We start from the raw sequence: 23,903 nt of genomic DNA, 5'->3' as shown, positions 1-23,903 counted from the left end.
TCTTGGCTAAAAATGACATTTTTATAGTAGATATTCCCAAATTTCTTCTGCAGTTTGTATCTGCAAATATACTATAATTTGTCTTCTGGCAGAACTTAGAAGTCTTAGTTTTATGCTTAAGCAAAGACCTTTAGGTAGCTTCCTGGTGATCAGCAGGATTATGAACGGAGTCCCACATGAAAGATAAAATTAGGTGTTGAACATCGTTATGATGATTCATAGCTTGTGCAGTGTCCCCTTGGAAAATGCAGGCAAAGAAAGTAATCTGAGCCTAGCACCCCAAACTTATTTTCTTCATCTTTGCACTGTACCTACAGATAGTGTCATTTACACTAATTATTCTAGATTTTGTAGGTATTCTTTCTCAAGCATGGGAATTCTGTGTGAGTAATTAAAAAATGTTTTTAAACTAACCCTTTGTTATGTTGATATTGCTGTTAGATTAAAGGTGAAGGACACATCATTTTTCAGTACCTTAGTACTTGCGTTTCTTTCAAAAACAAAACACTAGACAGTCATTTTCACTTTTATGTACTAAGATTTCTGATGGTTTAATGACATTCGCAAACTAAAGCTAATTAGGGATTGATAAACTAATGTATGTTCTTGTAAACTATTCAATACCTTTGTAGAATGCTTTGAGTGTGTTTGTGAGAGCTTTTTCTGTGTCCAGTAATGTTTTTCAGCTTTTTGTCAGTCAAACAATTTTAGCAGGGGTAATATAAATAATCCTGAAAGTGTACCTTAATTCTGTCTTGGAGGAATGTGAAGGTAGTACATTCTTCAGGTTGACTTTTTTTCATTTTTCCCCTCAACTGTAGTGTAGTGGGGGGTATGAGCAAACTGGGATACTCATGGTGCCAGAGACCTGGACTCTGACAGGTACAGTGAGTAGTTTATATGTTGTGTTGACTGCTAACCCTGAACTAGGTGCCAGCTAGAAGGTCAGAGTTCCAAAATATTCAATGACTACAGAAGCAGTGCTCTGCAAACAACAGGATTTGGCGTTCTGTTTTAAGAAGAGCAGAGATGACAGACAGGCTCTTCACCTAAATGTATAATTTTTTCCCCCCCCTTTTTTTTTTCTTCTTGGAAATGTTGAATGTAACAGTAGCTTTTCTGTTGTTGTAAGTTGTTTTAGTTTTTCTCATATAATTTATCAGTGAATTCCATTAGGTACTTTGACTGTTGCTAGATATATTGAAAATAAAATCTAAATAATATTGCCTTTTGCCATCTAAAAATGCAAGTGTAACCTTTATCTTGAGTAAGATTTTTGAAGGGTAGAGGGGGGGAAGCTACTTATACCATATAAACAATTCTGCATCATAGTAATTTTATAGATCTGTGTAAGAACCATTCTGAAAGACAAAATGCCTTTTAAAGGTTGAAAAAGTTGAGAAGCAGACCTTGTATGTTGTGTGGAAAGCAGTAAACTCCTAAGCTTTTTTCAGTTTAAGCTTGTGTCAGTTAATATTTTTTCTTGCACAAAGTGTGTTCTGATGACAGATTCTAGCAGTACATGACTGCAATTTCACCTAAAATACTTGGCATGATTTACGTAGCCATATGTAATGGATTTTGCCATCTATACCCCAAATTTGTGTTGAACTGTTAGAAAAGACTAAACGCAAGTTTTTTAAATGTACTTAAATGGGAAGCAAATGTAGTTGTGATGTTCAGTGCCCATAATGCTTCCTGTTACAGACACTGTGTGATGACTGTATAGTAGGTAGTTCAGAGATGATGTTTTTTTATCCCTTTTAAACTGATGAAAGATGATTATTGTACTGCTCAGATATGGTACGTGTAAGGCTTTATTTTCTCCTTCTGCCTTGTCTGAAAATACTTTTGTATAGTGGATAATGTATGATGAGTTTTGTTCCAAGAGTATCTTAAAGACCTCTTTACTCCTCCCACCCCCAAAGTGTAGCTGTTGGCTTTCTCTGCTGTGCCATTCTTCATCTTAATTTAGTGTCAAAATGACCACACTTCTTCTCTTGCTGTTCGCTTAGAGTAGCAAGGTAAATTACTATTATTTCTTATGCACACGCTAAGAAAAAATATTTAATTTAACAAACTTATCTTTAATTCTGATGAAAATTTGGGACATCAGAACTTGGGATTGAGTGCTGAATATGTTAAAGAGCCTATTTATAACTTGTGTCAGTCAATAATTACTGAATTTTGGAAGTGTCAGATTTTGTCATCCTGTCCCCCTTTGCAAAGTGGGGGATGCAGAGGTAGTATCTTATGTTAGACCAGTATACCAGCTCATTATACTTGTTGGTCTAATAAAAGATATAATCTCAGCCTACAAAATTTGTGGCTGCTTTGGAGGAGAGTGCATGCAGGAGTTGTGGCTTCTCCGTCCTTGGCAACCTCCGGACTCTGCGGAGGTGTGCAGTGTGAGAAGGAAGACATGTTTTCTTTCTCTCCATCTTTCTTGTTTTGTGTCTGTCCTTGATCTGTGTGCTGCAGTTAAGTAAAGGCTGCTATGGGCACATGCTTTGTCTTTGGTATCGATACCTCTATGTTCAGGTGTAACTAAGTGACTTGTGATTTCATGTCAAAAACCTTCCTTCTGTGTAGTGATATCTTATGCTATTTTATACACTATGATCTTAATCTAGATAGAATATTCTGTGTATTCCAGCATTCTTAGTCTTACGTGTGGCAATACATGTCAAAATAAAAAACCCTGTGGCTACAAATGTCACTTTAAAAGTGTTTAGAGCAGTTTTCAGGCTTTCAGTGAAACTATTTTGTATGAAAGTGGAAAAACTAAACAGGAATTTTCATTGAAAGATGATTTCTTGTAAGTAGCACTTTACCTTGGGGCTCGTTGCAGTGGAGAAATAACGTGAATTCTGCATGTGGTGAGTTTGGAGCTCTTGCCTTGCAGAGAAGGCAGCAAACCTGGCAGCTGCTGTAATCTGTAACCCTAAGGAATGGGGCAGTGGGAAGCATGTCCCTGCCGCTGACCTTGCCATTTCTTCCTCCTGGGAGAGGAGGTTACTTCTCTGTTATTCTCTGACTTTGGATTTCTCCTACTCCACCCAATGAGCATTTCCTTCCAGAGGGTCTGGGAATTGAGTTGCTGATGTTCTAGCAGCAGCAGGAGTACTTCATCCCTCTCCAAAGGTTTGCTATTTGTATGAGAGCTGGGAGTTTACCTGTCTGATGTTCTAGTGTAGAACTGGGAACAATGACGTAGTTGAGACATGCATAAATAGCCAAGTTTTAATAAACAGAATGGATGAAAAACAGGGAGGGGAAAAAAAAAAACAACAAACCAACAAAACCAAACCAAAAAACAGAAAACCAAAGGTGCCATTTATTCACCCTGTCTGTTCATTGTTAGCTAACTGTTGCCATGCTAATACTTTATGGGCAGTCTTAACTACCTGCATCTTTTTGTATGCTTTATGTTATCAACTAAAACTCTTGATAACATCTGATTTAGCTATCTGTAGGCATAATACTGATCAAAAGCCTTTTCTGTTACAGTAGCTAAGGAGAAAGCACTAACCTGATTTTCAAAGACAGATGTCCCTTCTTAAAAAGTAGGTAAAATCTGTCTTATTTTATTGAGTCAGAGGAGCAAAGATACTTTGTGGTGTTGTGGTCTGTACAGATTATTTTACAGTCTTCATTATTGTGTGGATCTGGCCCTTATGAAGATGGGAATTGAAAGAATTTGGAATGTGTAGTCTGTTCTGTCTGAGATGGCTATAGCATATGTCAGGAAGCAGATAACCTGTGTGCCATGTGCCTGAATAATATGATACCCCGCTTCCCTCTCCAAGTCTCCAGGAAAGATGCTTCTATAATTATGCTGTTTACTGGATAAATGTTGATAAATATATTTTTAAAACCCAGGGAGTAAGTCTTTGGTGTGGTGACTTAGCATTATTTTGAAAGTGAACGTTTCTATTAGAGACAGTGAAATGACTCCACTCTGATGTAGGAACACTATTAGGGGTTTTCTGGTTGCTCTTTAAAACACTTAATTACTACTCAGCACCTTGCAAATAAAAACTAAACCACACTATAAAGTTTTTACTATGGGTTTGTAATCACATACTAGCCCACACAAAAGTGGTAGTTCAGTGTGACCCATTGTTTTATTTTCTTATTTCTGCACACACATTTCAAATGGAGCTTCTGTGGTTTTAAGACTAATTTTGGAAGACTTTTTCTCATCAAATTAAGCTTCATGCTTAACTGTTCTCCTAAAGCGAATATAGCATGTCAAATACCATCTAGTGCTGTCTGTCCCGTAGTTAATACACAAAATAAGCATAAATGTAAAAAACACACATTTGTCTTTCGTTCTGGTTCATTATTACTTGGCATCTTGAAATTCTAAACATTAAACCAGTAGACTGGGTGGATTATTTTTCTTGTTCAATGCGACTGCTGAGCTGATTTAGGTTTATTTGCATATTAATATTTCAAATACCTCGATTAGTGGGGGTGTGTGTGGCTATTTAGAATAGCTGTGTATGCTAGCCATTTTCCCTTTTAAAATTGGATTTGAAATTATTCTCTAAACCAGAAGCATCAGTTGGAGTTGTTTTGAGAATCAATTTTAGGATATGTGCAGGGTAATGCTGTAGTTAAGTCCAAGACTCAAATATCATAAAACTTACTAAGTGGAATGTCCTAATGAAAAGAGAATGATGTTGTCGGAAGAGTAGTCGTAAATGATTGAGCTCTGAAAACTGAAGGCTGAGAGTCAATAACAGCACATCTCAAATGCCTGATCATAGCAAGGGAAAAGGATGATGTTCTGATGCCTGGTGGATTCTGTTCTCAGGGGTCTTGTATCTGAGTCTGGACGTGCTGAACAGCTCTGTCCTGAGGACCTGCTGTACTTGGCCTGGGCTGCTAAAAGAATAAGAAGTCAGGGTGCAGCCGCTTCTTGGTTCTGGATTGCTTGAATTCAGGAATTAACATTCAGATGTGTGTGATGGATTATACAGCTGCTTTTAGTGTGAGGCTTGTTTGGTATATATTGCTCATTCAGATTGCTGTTTGCTGCTAATGACTTTCATAATAAATCACCTGCATCTTTTAAAATTTTATTTTTAATGAAGAAATTCCTGAAGCTTGTGACTCTTTCTTGATAGGCTGCTTTGATACATGTTTGCCTGGGTTCAGCTTCTCTGGAAGGAATGCCAGGAGAGCCTCCCTGAGCTTATAGAGGCCTCTCTTCTTTGACCAGTGTCTTGAAAGAGAGTGTTCTGCTCAAAGGCTTATGATGGATTGCTATACTGATCAAGAAACAAAGGTATTCTTGCTGCATTTAATCTTCTAGGCCAACTACTTTGAGACTTCTCTTGAATCTCTGTTCCTTACTTATTATCTAGACAGGACCATGATGCTTCTGACACTGTTTTGCACTGAGGACTTTGATTATCACTTTGCTGGCTGTGTAGGGTGTGGTGCTGGAACAGATCACCATAAACAAAGCTTTTTGCTTTTTAGTGGTCTCTGAGAGTGGGTATATAAGGGTATAGGCCAAAAAAATTTATTTCCTAAATTGAGACATATCTCTGGCCCAAAACAAAAAAAAAACCCTTGCACCATTAGTAGTGGAAGACAGCTGTGTTTCTTCTTGTGCTTCTTCCCATAGGGTGAAAAAGGGCAGTGATAATCAAGCTAAGGATTTTCAAAGGGAGCTTCAGAGAAGTCATGATAGCATACTAGAGTTTCGGTTTGTGGGTTTATTCAGTCGTCCCACCTTGCTTTTTTTTTTTTTTTTTAATGCTTCCACAGTCTTTATTCATAGTAGCTTGAATAGTGTGAAACCTTAATGCAGTAAACTACCTTTTGCGAAGGCAAGGATCTCAACTTCTGGGGAAGTGTATGAGGCAAACTCTTTCAGCCTAATTTGTAGAAAGATAAATATTTTACAAGTGCATTCAGGCTTTAGCGATCTAAACTTTTGGCCTCCTAAGTCTATTTGCATCAGTCTCTAACATACTTGCTAATATATTCTGAAAGTTGACTCTGAATGTTAGGTTTGTGGTACCTGACATGGGTGTGAGATTTCCGTTGTAGTTTTGAACATTAATTGCTTCAATAACAGTCTAGTCATTCAATGACCATAGAGAATGTTTTCCTTACAAGCAAATGTTTTTTCCTCCTTTGTTCTTGAAATCTTATGTAGCCCTATCGTGGGGAAAACCTGTGAGGTTTTCTTGTGAGGTGGAGTGTTACTACAGTCATCTCAGCTTTGGTGTTAGCACCAGCCCTCTGAATTTCCCTTCTGCAAGACATGGTCTCTAGACATGGATGAATGATGTCTCCTTTATGTCTAATGCAATGGTTGAGCACAATGGACCTTGTTTAGAAGTGACTGATTCTTCTGTGAAACAAATTGTGTAAACAGCCTACAACTCAGAGTAATATGTCTGACTTGCAAGGTTTAATGTTGCCATTTCCCAGGATAGGTGTATTGTGGAAAGGCAAGGAAAAGACCTCACCTTGATCCAAGGTGCCACTTAGCTGGTGAGGCTAACTGCAGCCTTTTAAATGTTAAAACAAAATGATTGTGTACTACCTTCCCTTGTTGGAGAAATTTTTGTGATATTTCTCTGCAGGGTTTTCTTGTAAATGAAAGGTTTTGGAACACATTGAATTAGTTCTTTGAGTTGTGGCTCTGGGTTGTGATTACGGTTTTTCTTCCCAAGGAACTGACTTAGTCTTTTCTCAGATTCCCGTGATATAACTAGTTTTATAAAGATGATCAGATGCTTGTGTGCTGGCTGTGTGAATGTCGTTCTAGCGACTTATCTCTGATTCCTGGTTGTTATTGTTATATGTTGGATCTTCACCAGAAGAAGTGAAGAATTTCTTCACACTTCTTCCCTGTGATACTGAGCTCCCTGGGATGCTTGCCCTTGCTGAGGAGATACGGGCTTTCTCTTCACCTGCTCAGGCCGCACATGATGATTGTCTGTGTTTCCTGATTCTGGTTGGAGGATGCACTCTATACGTCTGCTATGCTTCCCATTACAGCAGAACTCCTATAAAGTCTTTCCCATGGCTATTTGGTCCATTGTGGAGTATTCCACATGTTTTGGATCCTAAAGATTCGAGTAGTCTATTTTAATTCATGGCAGCCTCCTTCCTCTGTCTTATACCTATGAGGGCAGAATCTAATGAGAACAAGCTTATTCTGGTAGTTAAACCAGAGAAAGCACTGGGATACAGGCTCTTGTAACTTGGCTGTGATTTACTTTATTGTAAGTATAGCATTACTGTACAGTCCAGCCCTAAATTATTGGTAGAAGTGGGCTTGAACTCTTAATCTGAACAAATACATGATTAACTAATTTTCTTCCCAGAAACCGTATCCACGGCAAAGTGAAAATGCACATACTCAAACTCCTGGTTATGTTGACTAGCAGAAAGGATACAAGCAGAAAGTGTTTGAGGATGATCTTTCTCCACCTAGTGGGAATGTTGATGTGATAAGGTTTGCCAGCAGGTGATAAGCAGGAACCTTCCTGGAGGCTGCTCAAACTGGGCTTATGTAGCTGCTCTTGTTTTTCCCTTCAGAGACACTTCAGTCACTCTTTAGGATAAAACTCTGCTGTGTGTATCTGTTGCCTGGCTAGCTGCTGGTAACCAGCTTCAGGACTTCTGACGAAGTTACTGGGGGGAGGACGTTTCTTGATTTAAATTAAACATGGAAATCTCTGTACTCACCCTGTCTTTTCTGTATGGTGCATTTCTTTTACTTCCTTCTGCTTAGCAGATGCCAGGTGAATAACTGCTTGTGCTCTGTCAGGTTCTAGTTGCTGTAAAAGCATGCTTATCAAAATGCTCAAGTCAGCTCTGGGGATTGGAAATAAAATTAAAAATATGTGGAAGGATACCAGTGTCCAAAACCACTCAAACTCAGTGGTATATGTTAATGGTTCTTTTCCCCTTTTAGTTTTCTAAAAAGTGTGGAACTTTGTAAGAACTTAGATCAATACCATGTGCAAGAACTGTTGTACTGGATCAGAATAAAATTGTCTATCCCACTATCTTGCTGTGATTAGTGGCCAGCAGCAGATGCTCTAGAAAAGACTCTAAGATCAAGGTGAACATAGTGATACTTTCTAGGATGCTTTCTGGTAACAGTCCCTAGGTCTATGGACTTCTACAGCCCAGGAGTGTCCAGCCCAGCCACTTCCTTGGCAGTGTGTTTTCTGCTTAATGGTATTTGAACTACTCACTTTATACTGTATCTTCCACCCTGCTCAGCTTGTCTGATTATTTTTAAACAGTTTAAATTCTGTTATCCCCAACCTTTGATAGCAGGGAGTTTCGCAGTTTAACCAAGCACAGTGTTTTATTTATTTTTATTTATATATACATATATAATATAACATATATAAATGTGAATATATGCATATTCTCTGTTTACCTCTTCCATTTTACTTGTGTACCCACAGTACCCTTTTTCCAGTGAGTCAGTTTTGTTCTTTATGATACATTTGGTAATTCCTGTTATTTCTGTTGTACTTGCTAGTTCTTTCTGCATGTCGAGAGAGGATAGTGGAGTTATTTGGAGTACAGGATGCAGGTGCATTGTAGAATTCTACAGTGATATTTTTTGGTGGTTTTTTCGTCATAGTTCCTTGTATTTAGTTTGTGACTGATTACTGAGATGATGTTACAGGAGATACTTATGACAGCTCGGAGAGCTTGTTACTTAAAACTACTAAGTAGATTGGCACATCGCTGTGCTCATTTAGAAGTTGTTTTTCCTTGGTTGCATCATTTGGCATTTAGCAAAATATATTTCATACTATTTTATCACTCATCAATCTCATTAGATCCTTCAGATTTCTGTACTAGTCTTAAATGGCAAGTCCTGTGGTGTAGTAACTTTTGTCCACTTCCTCCTTGCTTGCTTTCTCCAGTCATTAATAAACAGAATGATTTATGTTTGTGATACCAGAGAATCCCATGGTTGACTTCCCTTGTTGTTTCTTTATTTTTTCTTCCCAAGTTTTTAAAATCAGTTCTTAATCCATGAGAGGACAGACACTTCTTATGGCAGCGTAGTTTCTTTAGAGAGGTCAGCAGAACCCTATTGAAAGCCATTTTGAAATTTAAGGAGAAAACAAAATTGTTCTGGTCCACATATTCTGACTTTACTCAAATTATTTATGGGGCCGACATGTCTCTCTGTGGACAGTTGGATATTTTTTCCTCTTCTTCTGACTGTCTGCTAACTCGAGCTCTAACTAGCATGGTCATTGGACTTGGTTATAGACTAAATCTTAAAAGCTACAGGCTTTGTGGTATTTGTTCACACCTGCAGAATCTGATGTGTTTCTGTTTATGAATGGATACTTATTTGGATGGTTAATACCTGGCTAGATGCTGAACTAACGTGCAGTACTGAGAGTACCAGTGTACCTCTGATTCTGTAAACCCAATAGGAGGAGAGGCAAAGAAATTCAATGTACTTATTTTCTCTGAAGTATCTTAATACTTTTTGAAGCAAAACATTCCCTTTTGGTAAAGGATGAGTATGCACACTCTCCTCTAAGATGTTTTTACTATCAATTCCTGTTCCTAAAAATATGCTACTGCAGCTACCCATTAAAAAGCATCTGTGTAAACTCAATAGCAAAAGTTTTGAACTACAGGCTCGGTAGATAGGGACTGGGCTGCCTGATCAAGATATGTGACTGACCAGACTGTGAAAGTAAACCTGCCATTAACTTCTAAACTAAATGCGTGCCAAACTCTTAAGCAAAATGGCATTAAAAATAAATGTGAACTAGAGTTTATAGCTCTCTTGCATAAAATGTTTGTGAAGAGATTTATCCTTTACCCCACTGAAGTTTGATTCAAAATTGTCTAATCAAGCATTAATTACATTTGATTTTATAAATTTGCACTCCTCATTTGTAGCACTTAGAGCCTATATTGAAAAGAGCTATCAGCTAAAGAATGAATGTGCAAGGATTGAGGGGAAAAACTATTTTTTGCCAATTTTACAGGCTATGTGTATTAAGACATTGGGCATTTTTCAATTATATTCTAGTAAATGGAGGCAAGAAATCCCAATTCTAGACTCATGCTTAATATATTTAACATTTTTGTGATGTTTAATGACTGGGAATGGCAATTTGTGTGTCAGCATTCTGTGACTGGTTGCTGATTGTCACGATCTTTCCCAAAATGCGTGTTTTCCTTGAAAATTCAAAATGCAACTTCATTAACTTTGGCTTGATGCTCCTAAAGAGAAAATTCTGGCTTGTTCTTCCTGTGCTGAGTCAGGAACACTTTGAACCAGGGGATCGGTTTGATTGTGGTTTGTTGTGTGTGGTTTTGTGTGTTTTGTTTGGGTTTGTGGTTTTTTTTTCCCTCCCTTGCCCCTCCTAAGCCCCGTTTCAAGAAACGACTGTACAAAATGTAATGGCTTATTTTCCCATCAGACCTGAGTTTGGAAATTCACATTGTCATGTATTGCAGTTGTGTGTGTTATGTCTGCTCTGTACAAGTGAGCTCTAGACCACAGTGTATTCAAAAAATGTGATGTACATGAAGAAAAGTTATGGCTGAGTTACCTGACTCGGAACAAAAAAAAAAAAAAAAAAGGAAAAGGGTGGGGAAAACACGCTATTCATCTTGGTTTGACTGTGTGTAACCAGAGTCATTAAAAGGCAGAGTACTTGATTCAGACTTGGAAATATTTTGAATGTTGTAGTGCAAAAAATCTGATAGAGTAAACCTGTCAGAAGCTGTTACTGCTCCAGCAGTTTTCCTTGCACTCTTTCCTATACAGTGGAATAGCAGCACACAGAATCACAGCTTCTACACTATACCTCTGGATCCAGAAATATGATTTAATTGTTTTAAAATTTAACTTTTACTGTTGGTTCTGTTCCTGAGCTTTTCAAGAATGGCTTGTATGACAATGAGCAGTTGATTTTTCATCTTACTATTGCTTCTTTCTTACTCTCTTGCTGTCTTCTCCAGTTAAAGCCGAGGTCTAGTTGGCCACGTGCTGATGTTCCTGCTTATAGGGCCAATCTCGGTGTGGAAGTTTCTGCCTTGAGAAGAGAGAGGTAATGCCTGGCTACTGCTCGCTTTCTGGAGGAGCAGCTTCAGCTCTGGAGGAGTGGTATCTCTGGAGTTCTCTCCATTGTTTTGTGACTCTTTTGAAAGAATGTAGGTTTTCTTATGTAAGATTGTGCTGCTTTCCCTTGCTTGCTTTTTTTTTTTTTTTTTTCCTTTTGAGGTCTATAGAAACTTTCAGCAGTGAGGCATGCATCCTGTTGATACTTAAGCTATACCATGGAGACTGTTCTCGTTATCACAGTTCTTATTAAATTCTTATTAAATAAATCCTGTGAAGGCTTTGTTGCTTCATGGCATCCAATAGGACACTTTGAGTAGTCAGGATTAAAGCTGTAGCCTGGAGAATCAGAAGATATTTTGAGATCTCTGTAAAGCATAATTCCAGCATGAAATGAAGATAAGGAATTGCTGTGGTTTATTTTTTTTTATAAATTAAGATTACACTTAAAGTACAAGCGAGGGGTGGCACTGACATAGGTGCTTCACAGTTTCTGACCAAGGAAGTGATGAAGTTTGTGTTTTACTTGTAAAAGAATAAGCAGGCATGTTCAGTTCAGTGCGGTATGTGGCTGTTGATTTGTTAATCAATGTGTCACACAGTGTACTCCATGCCAGCCCTCTAATCTCCGGCATCAGCTGCCAGAGTTTCACGATAGAGTTGTGGGCACTGAGGAGTGCATGGACTTTGACAAAGAGTTTTTATTCTTCTGAGCTCAATGCTTTGCATTATTACTTGATTAGCAGAAGCACTCAAGCTGGAATCACTGTTCATCCAGAACTTATAGATGAGCTGTATAAGGCTTTCTCTGTGCACATTTCTCAGTCTTAGACTTGTTTTGGTACTTCTCTTCCCCCCAGCCCAGCTAAGTAGTCTTTATTCTTTCATGGATTATGGAAAAACATGGGAGACCTAATACTGTTGTTGCTAAGAAAACAATAATTAGGCTGATACTTTCGTGTTTGCTGTTTAAAATAACTGGAAAAGTGCATAATAGGTCTGTAATACTTAAAGGTCAAGTTATCCTTTTGTTCTCTTTTGAAAATGTTGAACAACTGCAGGAGTTGAAGCGTAGAATAAATACACCTTAATTGAGAAGGTGTGGAGAAAACAAATCAGCATTAAGTATTTTGTCATCCATTTTCTGAAGGTTGTTCTAAGCAAATTTTAAACACTTACATAAAGAGCTTTGATAAGAATTATTTAAAACGTGTTCTTAGATTTTCCTGGTGTCTTAGTTTATGCTTTCCTAATTTCAAGGATGTTACTGAAGGGAACTGAGGGGTTGTTGCGAATACTGACTTGGATTTCCCATTTGCTAAATCTGAAGTGTATTCAGCTGTGTTATTAAGCTTCAGAGTGAATAATTGTTTTATTTATGTCTTGATAACAGAGAGTTACCTAGTACATTCACTTTTACTCTTTCTGTTCAAGAAATGCATCTTGAGCAGTCTGTAGAATTAAGAACAATGTTCAAGGGGGCTCTCAGCTAGAGGCAAGGCAGGTGGGGTACTCAATCCTCCCCACCTATAAATGAGCAGAAAATTTACTGCTTGCCATGTGTGTTGTGTGAGGGTTTTTTAATAGTACTAAGATGTGGCTGATACACTTTTCCAGTTCGTTATCACTTAATATTGCTGTGAGGTCTCAACAACTCATAAGGGAGAGTTAAGGAATTTGGAAGGTTCCTGAGATACTAAACAGACAGAAACAAGAAAAGACTGATTGCAGGTCATGGTTTACTTTACGCCTCGTTTTCTGCAAGTCATTTTGATAATTCTTAGGGGCCACAGGAATAGGTGTGTGTCTTTATAATGCATATAATGCAAATTAGAATGTGTTTCTCTTTGGTGTGATCAGCTTTTATCCACCTTTTCTGTGCTGCTTCCTCCTTGCCCCCAGCAGCTCTAACTTTTAGTATTATTCCTTAAATAATTTCAGAATTTTGTGTATGTGTTAACTACTGGATACTGTTTCACTAAGAGCAAAAGGTAGTGTTGCGTTTTTAATTATTGAAGATCACTGATTTTTTTTTTTATAAGAAATCCAAAGAGAGAAATTTCATGTGTAGTATGCCTTGGGTCCAAGGCATTTTCCTTAGTTATGCTTTCTGTGGAAGATAAAGTTTCTGTAACTGCTTCTTCAGTGGCAGATCACAAAAAATCTTTTTGCTGTAGAGGAAGATAATTATCTAATAGGTAATAAAAAAACCTCTAGAAATCTGTTTGCAGGAGGTTTAACTGAATATTCTTTTTCCTTCATTTGAATAACATAAATATCCAGGAATTCTTAAGAAAACTGGTTACAGGGTTTTTGCACTGGATAGTACAACTGTTGTAATCAATGAGTACAGCTGGACACGCAGGCTAGGGCTTCTAAAGATGCTGCAGCAGTCTTGTTTGTGCTGCACCATGAAAATGCAAATGAGAGGTTTTTCAATGCAAAAGCTGAACTGCCCTTTAATGCAAGTATATTAAAAAAATTGCATATGCTTCTTTCGGAGGATACTGCGTTGATGGTGCTCTGTGCTAGATTGTACCTCAGTGATGGTATGTATGGCTCTTGTTCTTCAGGAATCCTTTCAGATCCGACCAGTTGTGATATTAAGTGTGTGTGAACTAATGCAGCTGGAGCAGCAGGTCAAAAATAAGTCCTTCTGGTAAATTATCCAGAAGGTGATGGCTGCTGGCAGGATGTTGCAAACTGGGTTATATTCAAATACAGCAGTCTTGCAACTTCAAGGAAGGTGATTATATAGATTATTTTTTTTTTTTCTCTCCCTGGTGTATGTGAGAATTTCTGGGTCGTCTCTCTTTAAAGGCTGTGGAGCTCTTAAGAGCTGAGCTTTTCTTTATAATTGGATCTGGGAATACTGGCCTTTACTATTAAGTATGCAATCTAATACAAGCTAGCACAAGAAATTTTCATTACAGAATGGCATGTTCTTACCTCTCCAGTGAAGAAAGAAACAGACTGATAAGAGCTATGGTAGCCGAGAGCCTGGAGCAGACACTGGTTTTCTCCTCTTTTGGATGAAGGCACCCTAGGAAAATATGAATAGGCTTAATGGCACCAGAGGGGACGGGTGAAAAGTGGGAGCTGGTGAGAGGGCTGCCTAGGAGACAGGCACAGCTGAATTGTGTCACGGGACAGGAAGGAGAGCAGCCTGGACTGCTGCGCAAAGGGGAAGGGTGGCACTGGTGTGGTCACTTCGGCAGCATGTTGTGCTTTTTGGGTTGTGTGTTTTGTGGTTTGTTATTTAAATTCTAAATTGGTCTGTAGATCATGTTTCTTAAAATAAGTTTGTTTGCTTAACTCCCCTATCAAAATCAGTTTGACAAGTGTTATAATGCAAGTTTACTACTTAGTGATCTTTGTCACATAAATTAGCATTTCCTCTAGTACTCATCATATTCAACATACAATCAATACTCATTGATTGATACTAGTACTGAGATCTAGCATTAATTACCCTAGTGGAGTTCACTAGCCAAGGAACTGAAATCTGTTTATCAGCTGTACCATGTCACTTTAATTTACTCGTTCAATGATGTGTTCATTTTCACTGGAGGAAACAATTCTCCTAAGGTGAAAAAGCTTTTTTCTTGTATTACCCTCAGGAAAGGAAAATGAGGATATGCTATACTAGTTCTGAAATCTTGACGGATTTGGGGATATAACCTACTGTTAACATTGCTACTTTTAGATATTTTTAATTGGTTTCAAGTTTTGCGAACATACTGTCTTATGTTATAAGCATATCTAAGAGTTTGTATGACTTTTGTATGCTTTGCTAGTTTAAAAGTCTGTGTAGATCTTTTTTTTTTTTCCTAAAAGAAGTTATTGAATGTACCAGTGATACTGGGTTAAGAAACAAACCCTTAAAAATTAGAGGAACATGTTATGTATGGAAACAGCAACAACTTAAGTATGGGTAATGCAGAGACTTTCTGAGTTAAAAAAAAACCACTTTATTTAGTTGTAGATCAACATATATAGTAGTTATAGAAGAAAATATACTTTATAGTTGAAAAATAAAAACTGGTTTAAATTGGCAATAGAGTTAACTTGCAGTCTGTCTTAAAATAGGTGGTTTTTAAGTCCTAGTGAGTAAAAGGCAGCAGAAGAATGAGAAATTAATAGATAAGAGAGATGTACACAGTCATGCTTCAGAGGTTTTAACATGGGCTGTTCCAGCCAATGTCTGCAAATTTACTCAGGATAGCACCAGTGAAACATCTATGTCTGGAGTTTTTTATCTGCGGAGGTAAAAGCACTGGAGAAACTAGGGGTTGGAAACTTGTGTGAAACAGATGGAAGCACAGGTCGGTGAGGTGGACCTGCCATCGCTCACCTGGGCTCTGTGCCTTTGGAGTGTGAGTGACTGACTGCACAGCGTTAGCTCATTTCATTATCAGTAAGCACTCAGTCTACTGGGGTACTCTGCACTGTTGTGCAATACGTGTTATTATGTTAGTGACTGCCTTTACTTATAAATATTGTCATATCATAAATTACTGTATGTGTATGCATTAACAAAACTTTTAATCTCTAAGCTGCCTGTCTTTTGCAAAACGCTGTTCCAGCTGTCTGATGGTGCTGCTGTGCTAGAATGTGAGTCTTCTACAATAAAATCAATATGCTAGTCTTCAGATAAGGAGAAAACTGGATGTGGAAAGAATAGGGGTTTTCCAATGCTCTAAGTGCTTCACAGATTTACAAGGACGACAAGTGTGTGTTTGAGTATGTATTACCTTACTAAGGCCTAAATAGAACACAGCATTATGGAAAAATTGAACTACGGTACGCTGGTGTGTAGGTACCCCGACTGCAGAATGAGTGTTTTGTGCTACAGTTCTGCGTGAACAGAATAAAGACTCTCCATTCCCCAAATAGTCTGTTTAATAGCTGCCTGTGGTTGCTGCATGACTGGCAAGCTGATCTATCTGGATCCTCTTTCTGACAGTGACTGGTAGCAGATGCTCTGAAGAAAAAGTACAAGAAGTGGAGTAGCACCCATTTTCCCAGTAATAAGGATAGTTCAGATTTAACGTATTTAATGTTTAACAGCAGATGGATCTATTTTTTGACTTTTTTTTTGCATGATAAGTTATGGTCTCTGCAACATTCTTTGACAACAATTTGTGATTTATAATTTGCTATATACAAATCTATATAGGTATGGCTGTTTTGTTTCACCTGTTCCTTGAGCATCTTCTGCTTGTGTCCTGAGAAGCCAGAAATAATCATGCTGGAATCTGTATACCAATATGAGATGGTCACTATCTGTGACATAGACTTATATTTAAACTGATAGTTGTATAACCCACTTTTAATTCATTATCCAAATGCTTTTGGTATATTATGTCTATATATAGTTGTGCTATAGGTACAAAAATGAAATGGAGACATGCAGAAAGAGAAAATCAGGAAAACTAGCATTCAAGTTCTGATGTGAATGAATGTGGAGAATTAATTTGGACAATTATATAGCAATATTATGCTTTGAATTTCATTTAATGAGTTGACCTAGATGCTAAGACAGTGTGGTGGTCTTCAATAATTGTGTCAAATGCTTTGTGTGCTTGTGGATGAGCTTGTCAGAATCTTATTTGGCCTACTCTCTTTCCAAATAAAATTCTACACCTTGATTCTGTTCACGATTTGTAAGAAAGTAATGTATTTGAATAAATAACATCTTGGCATTTATTTGTCACTGATAGAATGTAACTGTTTATGTATGAAAGCTCTGAGTCCTATAACAAGTCTACAGTGACCAATTCTTGGTTCAGTTTAAATGAGTAAAAATAATTTTTTGCCACATAACTGTCTTGAAATAGTTAGTGTTCACACTGGATTTATAAAGAATAATTTGTTCCCTTTTCATTTAGCAGATGGCATCTGACTCTTCTATTTTTGTTATTAACGTGCCTTGAGGGCATTAGGTTGAAAGTTATCTAGTGAAATCTTTGGCTGTTTTTTGCACTGTTACTGAATATGCTGCTTGAACAGTTGCTACCCCCAGGTGCTTGTTTCTAAGTCTTCCCTGTGCTGGTGCGAGCTTCTACATGGCTGTGTGATGAGCTGGATGGAGCATTGCTTTAGGTAAAATATGACCCAGCAATAATAGTTATGTTTTAGTCTCTTTGATTCAAGTGACATTACAGCTGCTTATGATGGCAGAATTCGAAGTCTGAAACCATGAGAGTGAGCTCCCCAAGCATCTGCAGGGAGGCTTAAAGCAGAGGAGGCTCTAGACACTTCAGTTTTGACCTCTTTGAGCTAGGTAACTTGAGGATAATCCTAGTCAGTGTTAACACTGTTTTTAGAAATACTGAGTTGGCTACCTGATTCCTGGTCATACTTTCTAAACATTTGGGACTTTGTCTACTTGTTACTTTTCTTACATGTTGTTTGTACTGTCATCAAGATGTAGGTGCAGACCTCAGATTAATAAACATTATTCCTGAGAGAAAACGGATCATGTAGTTACTGGGCATGATTTTGCAATTAGAAGTACAGTTTGCTTTAAATGTTCAGCACAGTCAGGAAAAAGAAGTAGGAAGTGAACTTTCCCTCTGTCTCAAATGAAAATTAACTTGGATGAATTCAAGGGCATGCTTGCTTGCTACTGAGGTGTCTTTGTTCTCAGTAACAGCACCATAAAACTCAGAAAAGCGTAGCCCATTTTCAGCACCCGTCCTGTCTCCTGTGTCAGTGTTGCTAACCAGATGATTGTAAAATATCACTGTATTTTGATGAGAGTGAAGGGCTAGTTGGAGAAGGGGATCACTTTCCTTGTGTAGTGCTTCAGAAAAAGACAGGCAAGTAGAGGGTAGCATGTCAGAGGTGATCTGGGGAAGTTCCCCATTTTTTTCTGAATTATGGGGATGACTTAATTAAGACCCAACACTAGATGTGTTAATGACTAGACCATCCGTCCATGATTTGGGACACACATATATGAACTTTCTCCTATATTGGTTTTCTGTGGGGCCCTGAATGATTAACTTGCTGCATCTCCCTCAGTTCTGCATGCTTAGAAAAGTAAAAATGGACTCTTCTCTGCAGCCTGCCTAGAAAAGGTTTTGATGTAAACCATCCAGTGGTCACTGCAATGCAATGAGGTGATAGCCTTAAAAACATTGAGAGACCAAGACCATGAAGGCTGCTTTCCTTTCAGCAGAGTCACTGGTGGGAGGAGATCGTCCAAGTGGGGGCCACTGTGCTGCTGTGCTGGCCTGATTTAAGGGAGGGATAACCCATTTACAGCTGCTGCTTGTAGTCTGCTTGCCGTTTGGTCTTCAGCTTGGATGTGGGATCACCACGGAGGTGAAGTGTGGAAAGGGGACTGATCCTTTGTCAGGGTGGGAATGGGGGTCTTGGGGTAGGAGCTGCCTTCCCCATGGTGTTAGACAGGCAGCATCCACAGCACATTCTTGAGACTTGTCAGGGCTGATGAGTTTCAAAAGATACAAGGCCATGAAAAAAAGTATGAGTTTCTGTTTGCGTAAGTTTAATGAGCCCTTACTAAAGGTTTGGTGCATAGACTCTGACCTGTTTCACTTCAAGTGTCAGGTATGTTTGAACTTTAAGTGAAACATTAGCTAACACATCTGGATTTCTTGCCTTCAAGAGGCCCTAAGTCTCCAAATATTTTTCTGTGATGCGAGTCCTTTGCTCAGGTTTTTCATTACTAAATTCTGACAACTTTTGGCTGTGATGCTTTTGGTGTCTTAAAGCAGGTAACAAGGCAGGATTCAGTCCATTGTGTGAGGGGGAGAACGTGTCTGCCCTCCTGGGGCAGGACTTAAACTTTAAGGGACATATTTACTAAAATGAACTGCTAGCAAGTGGGGATGTTCTGGTGTGTGCTGTGAGGAGATGAGGAGGAGTGCGTGCCAAGTCTCTAACTGGTACATTTTAGGAAAAAGAATGGATAAGAAGCTAGTTGTTTTTCCCGTGCCCCCCCTTTTTTATGAATCCTTTTAAAATTGAGAAGGGACGATAAACTGCTGGAAGCTAAACTTGCTCACCTCAACTGAAAAAGGGAAAGGCAACGCCTGCATCCTAAATGGACTGAAATCACTGGCTATATTAAAAGTAAAATTGTGTTTAGGCAAGTACCCTCAAATAGTAGGATCTCTTTTCCCTGGCTGCAATATTTGGAGGATTTCATCAAGAGAAACAATTGTACAGTGAAGCTGATTAGACACAGCTGTCAAATCCACTTAAGTAAGCACTTTTCAGAGTTAATGAAAAATTATCTTTGTTTCATTTTGCATATGTATTTGAAGAAGAAAGGAACTTACTGGTGTGGTGGAAGAGATAAGACACACAACTATATATTTCTATATTTTGGTTATAACCTATTACAAATTCACTGAATCTGAAAGATGCTGCTGGACGTTGCCCACCTCGGCTGCATCCCTGTGTGCATGAGCGGTTTGGCAGAGGCTTCTGTAAACAGGATGTGGAGCTGTGGGAGCCCCGTTTGGCTGCAGTCATTGGTGTTTTGGAAAGTGACTGGACAAATTCTAGCTGCTTGTATCGCGTGTGCACATGTGCACAACCTTCCTCCTTTCTTCTCCTAAGATGCTATTAATTTTATCTCTTTGAATTTGATCCGAAAGACCAAGTACTCTGGATTAAACACAGCACGTAAAACTGCCTTTTGTTTTTTTACCATGGCTGCACTACTTTCCCTGTGACCTTAATCTTGAATTGTTTGGAACAGCTTTAGAGCTGACTAGTTACTCTGTTTCTCAGTAGTGCCATATGAACAATGCATTAATGATGCCTTACTGTGCATGTTATTCCAGTTTTGAAAAAAACAAGCATTGTTCTGATGCAGTTGAAACACAGACACTGGTATATAAACCCTCCTAAAATGGAGACACGTTTCAGTGGAGGATTTCTAAATGGGATGCTTGAATGGTCTTTTTCCAAATAAATAAATATTGCCTCTTACTTGGTTTCAAGAAACATGGCACACAGCTGCTCTTTACTCCTTGTTGTAAAATAACAGGCCACTTGCTAACAGAATCAAGCTATTGGCATTATTGCTAGCAGCTGCTGAACCCTTGGTGTTAAACAGCTCATAAATGTTAATCATGTTGCAGTTTTGTTAGAGCTTGTCTGTATATCCCAGAGACACTTGCTAATATGTCACACTTTTTTTTTTTTCCACATGAACTGATGACATTTCTTAGTGGAGATTCCAAATAGTAACTTCATAATTCAGTACTTCTACTGTGGTGGCTGAAGTTTCTTCCAAACTGCATTTTTAACTACAGCTTTGCTAGCACTAACTAGTATGGCTTTGTTTAGACATGTTTCAGTACGCTCAAAGTTGCTAAGCGTGTGGTGGAATGAGTACATGGTTGAAGGGAATATGGTGTCTGTTTACTGACCTGTTGTTTGGAGATCTGTGACAAAGTCAATTCCAAATCTAAACTGCAGAAGATCTGTTGAGTTTATACCATGTTTCAGTTTAATGTCACTTCCATGTTGTGATGGTTTTGCTGCTACACAAGTGTGAGAAGTTTACAGGAAATGTAAGGGTTGCTATAGAACTGTGTGTTATCTGCATAATAAGCAATTAAATAATTTGCTATGGACTTATAACAGTTCCTCCCACTCTTTAGCCAGTGGGAATGTGTTCTTAACAAGACAAAGCTCCCAAACAAACTAATACTTTCCTTCCTTCCTTCAGGTCAGATTCTGCTAGTGTTCTCTGTAGAAAACACTGGTAAGGTTCTAGAACCTAGTTTTAAGCTTGTCAAAATTATTGTAATTATAGCACTAATGAAAGCATAGATAATGAAGTAAAAGCTGCTGTATTGCAGGAGTTTTAATGTTTTGATTTTCATCATTGTGAAGGTCAGAAAGAGGACAGTGTTGTTAGTGCATGCCATAAAGAGAAAATATGCTTAGCACATGTAAAATCCTTTCTCTCTCATCCTTACTTTTATGTGAGTATCCAGTAGAACTTTCTCTCTCTGGGACAGTGGTACATGTTTACCAGAACAGCACTTTGTGCCTAGAGGCTATGCTCCCTACCAAACTACTCAAAATTGCAGTTACCCATGGCTCCTGATATCAGCCTGTGAACACAGGTTAACCTAGTTACAATGCAGCTGTTCCTGTATAAAGCTATATATTCTCTGCTGTGTTACTTGGATGGTGCTTTGGTAGTGTGTGTGTATGCCGTTCAACTTCAGGGTTCTTTCCTGTCAGCTTGCAGAGGAATTTCTGTCCCTGACGACATGTGCAGGACAGGGACAAGTATTACAGACTGATGCTAGAGGGATCCTGTCCTTGAGCTGGAACCTCTTGGGCTTTGAGAGAGACTTTATGCAAGGAAGTATGATTTTGAGTGTGGAAGATTATAAACAGGACTGTTTTGTTATTATGTTTGTTAAAGTATCAAACCATAAATACATTAGGTTAATAATACAACATACAGAAAACTGTGAGCAAGGGTTTTCTCAAAACATTCAGTCATCCCATTTCCAAGGACAGGAGTAGATGTCACTCTTCTTCAAGTAGGTGGATGTGAGAATTTGTTTCTGGACTTGCTTCTGAAAGCCTGGAGAAAGATTGGATGGTACATGATGTAGTAGTTTTTTTGTTATAAACGAAGGGGAAAACTCTCTGGGAAAGTAGAAGGGATTCCTGATTGTGTGTGTGTCGCATAATTGTGAGAAGAATTTTGGATTTTTAAAAAACTTTTGAGCTCAATTATTTTTAATAAGTGGTGTAGTTTGTTACAGATAGCATAACCATCCAACTATCAGTTCTGGTCACATCTTTTTCAGTGGGTTTCTAGTTTGTTTGGGTTTTGTTACCTCTAAGAGGTCCACCTAAAAATTCTACTCCTGGCCTTTTATTCTGTCCCATCTACATGTGTCCCATGCAGCAGATGGAGACAGCTTGCTGACATTAGATACAACTTCAAATATCCAGAGTGGTACTTAAATCAAGAAAGAAAGAAAAATACCCCAAACTGAATATCTCAGTGATGACTGTGTGTGCCTTGTTTTGAGTCTGGAAGTTACCTTGTGCTTCATTCTTAAACTGACAGAATAGAAGCATACTCAAGTGACTGAGGTCAAGAAATTAGTTTAAAAGATGGTGACCTGAATTTTGGTTCTCTTCAAAATTCTGATCCAGAAACACCTTTTTGTAGCTGCACTCTAACTTAAAACGTAGGGGAGGGGTTTGACCACATGTATAAACTTGGGCTTTGGTGTGAATTGAAGGCTCGTGAAAAGCATAAATGGCTTTATGAAAGTTGTCTGACACATGTGCAGAGGTGTTTACCTGACAAATCTTGGCTAATAGTCCTAAGGCTGATCTCAGAGATCAGTCTCTGGACAAAAAAAAAAAAAAAAGACCAAAAAACGAATCCTCCTGAGTAAGAAGCTTTCGATGTTTTTCTTTGGTAATTCTGTAACCCTACTGAAAAGTCTGAATGGATGACTGAAATGTTATTCCAAGTCTCTGAATGAAGGAATAAATGGATCTTAAACATGAAGTCCTACATTCAAGAATTTACTTTGGATTTCTGGAAGATGTCAAGAAAGCAATAGTTAAAGGAGCTGACAGAACTTAAAAGCAATGTATGGGGTACACTGTTAAGCCTTTCTTTGCAACAATATAGTTTGAAACCCAAACAGGCTAGTGAACTGTCAAAGAAGTGTTTGCCTGTCTAGGTCGGAATGTACATCACCAGTGCCGTCTTCCATATTACTTGTGTGACTCATTAGGGAGTAGCTTGTGTATTAGTAGCTAATGTGTGGGGAGAAGGAAAGTGATGAAAAACTGAAATATTAAAAGGTATAAAAGAAAGGTTGTTAAAAGTACTAATAACTTTTTTTGTTTGTTTGTTTACAGACCTTCAAGTGCTGACCTTCTTGGTCTATTAAGTTATTATAAACTTTTGCTGCTCTGCGAACATATAAAGATGTCTCGCAGCCCTGATGCTAAGGAAGACCCTGTGGAATGCCCTCTTTGCATGGAGCCTCTGGAAATTGATGACATCAACTTCTTTCCTTGCACCTGTGGCTACCAAATTTGTCGTTTCTGTTGGCATCGTATCCGCACTGACGAGAATGGACTTTGTCCTGCTTGCAGAAAGGTAAATATCCTGGAACAGCAGCTTGTCTTGCACATATCACAAGGCTCTTGCATTGTATTGGTACCAAAGACATCCTTTTCCTTCAGGGAAGCATTCATTTAATTATGGCCTAGATCAAGGGTGAGGTGTTGGATCTTTCAGATTCTGTCTACGTATGTCTCAAAGCTGTTGTGCAATGGCTAGTCTTGGTTTGTTAAATTCAGAACTAGATTAATAGAGAATGCTGTGGATCAGAATCAAGGCATGTTGATGCTAGGAGAACTGCCAAAAAAAAGTCCTTTGAGTTGGGGTGCTCACCCATTAACAAAGTCTTTTCAGGAAAGAAAGTGAGGATTCCAGCATCAGGGATTTGCTGAGGGCCAAGGTTCAGCTAAACTGTCAGAGCTGTCTGAGGCAAGCTTATAAAGCACCTGCTTGTTTTGTTTATGGCACTGGAGCTTCTAATCCATGTTTTTCTGGACACTAAACATGTAAAACCTTTAGAAGATATATCCAATGGTGTTAAACTTTAAAGCATTTCAAAATATAGGCTAAGACTTTTTGTCTAGTGTTCTGATGTTGTTGCCAAATGCTTAAAGGTAGTCCTTTGAAAGTCACAGTTTCTCCCTGTCTCTTAATTGATGTCTGGCTGATAACTTTGGCCATAACTATAAACTTCAG

General features: G+C 38.4%; 1 protein-coding gene across 7 annotated transcripts in view; it reads left to right on the top strand.

Annotated features, from left to right (window-relative positions):
* The window catches only part of CNOT4 (CCR4-NOT transcription complex subunit 4), a 110,381-nt gene that overhangs the window by 13,206 nt on the left and 73,272 nt on the right, over nt 1-23,903 (top strand). For 6 of the 7 annotated variants that reach the window (XM_082059444.1, XM_082059442.1, XM_082059439.1 and 3 more), the window contains exon 2: nt 23,000-23,243. In XM_082059444.1, coding sequence (XP_081915570.1) covers nt 23,070-23,243 — 174 coding nt within the window. In that variant the 5' untranslated portion in view covers nt 23,000-23,069. Of the gene's footprint in view, nt 1-11,016; nt 11,091-22,999; nt 23,244-23,903 lie in introns of those variants that run through there. The other variant, XM_082059443.1, reaches the window with a different exon arrangement.

This window comes from Streptopelia decaocto (genome assembly GCF_964273445.1).
Source record: "Streptopelia decaocto genome assembly, chromosome: 1".
Lineage (NCBI taxonomy): Eukaryota > Metazoa > Chordata > Aves > Columbiformes > Columbidae > Streptopelia > Streptopelia decaocto.
This window is presented reverse-complemented; position numbering and strand designations above follow the sequence as displayed.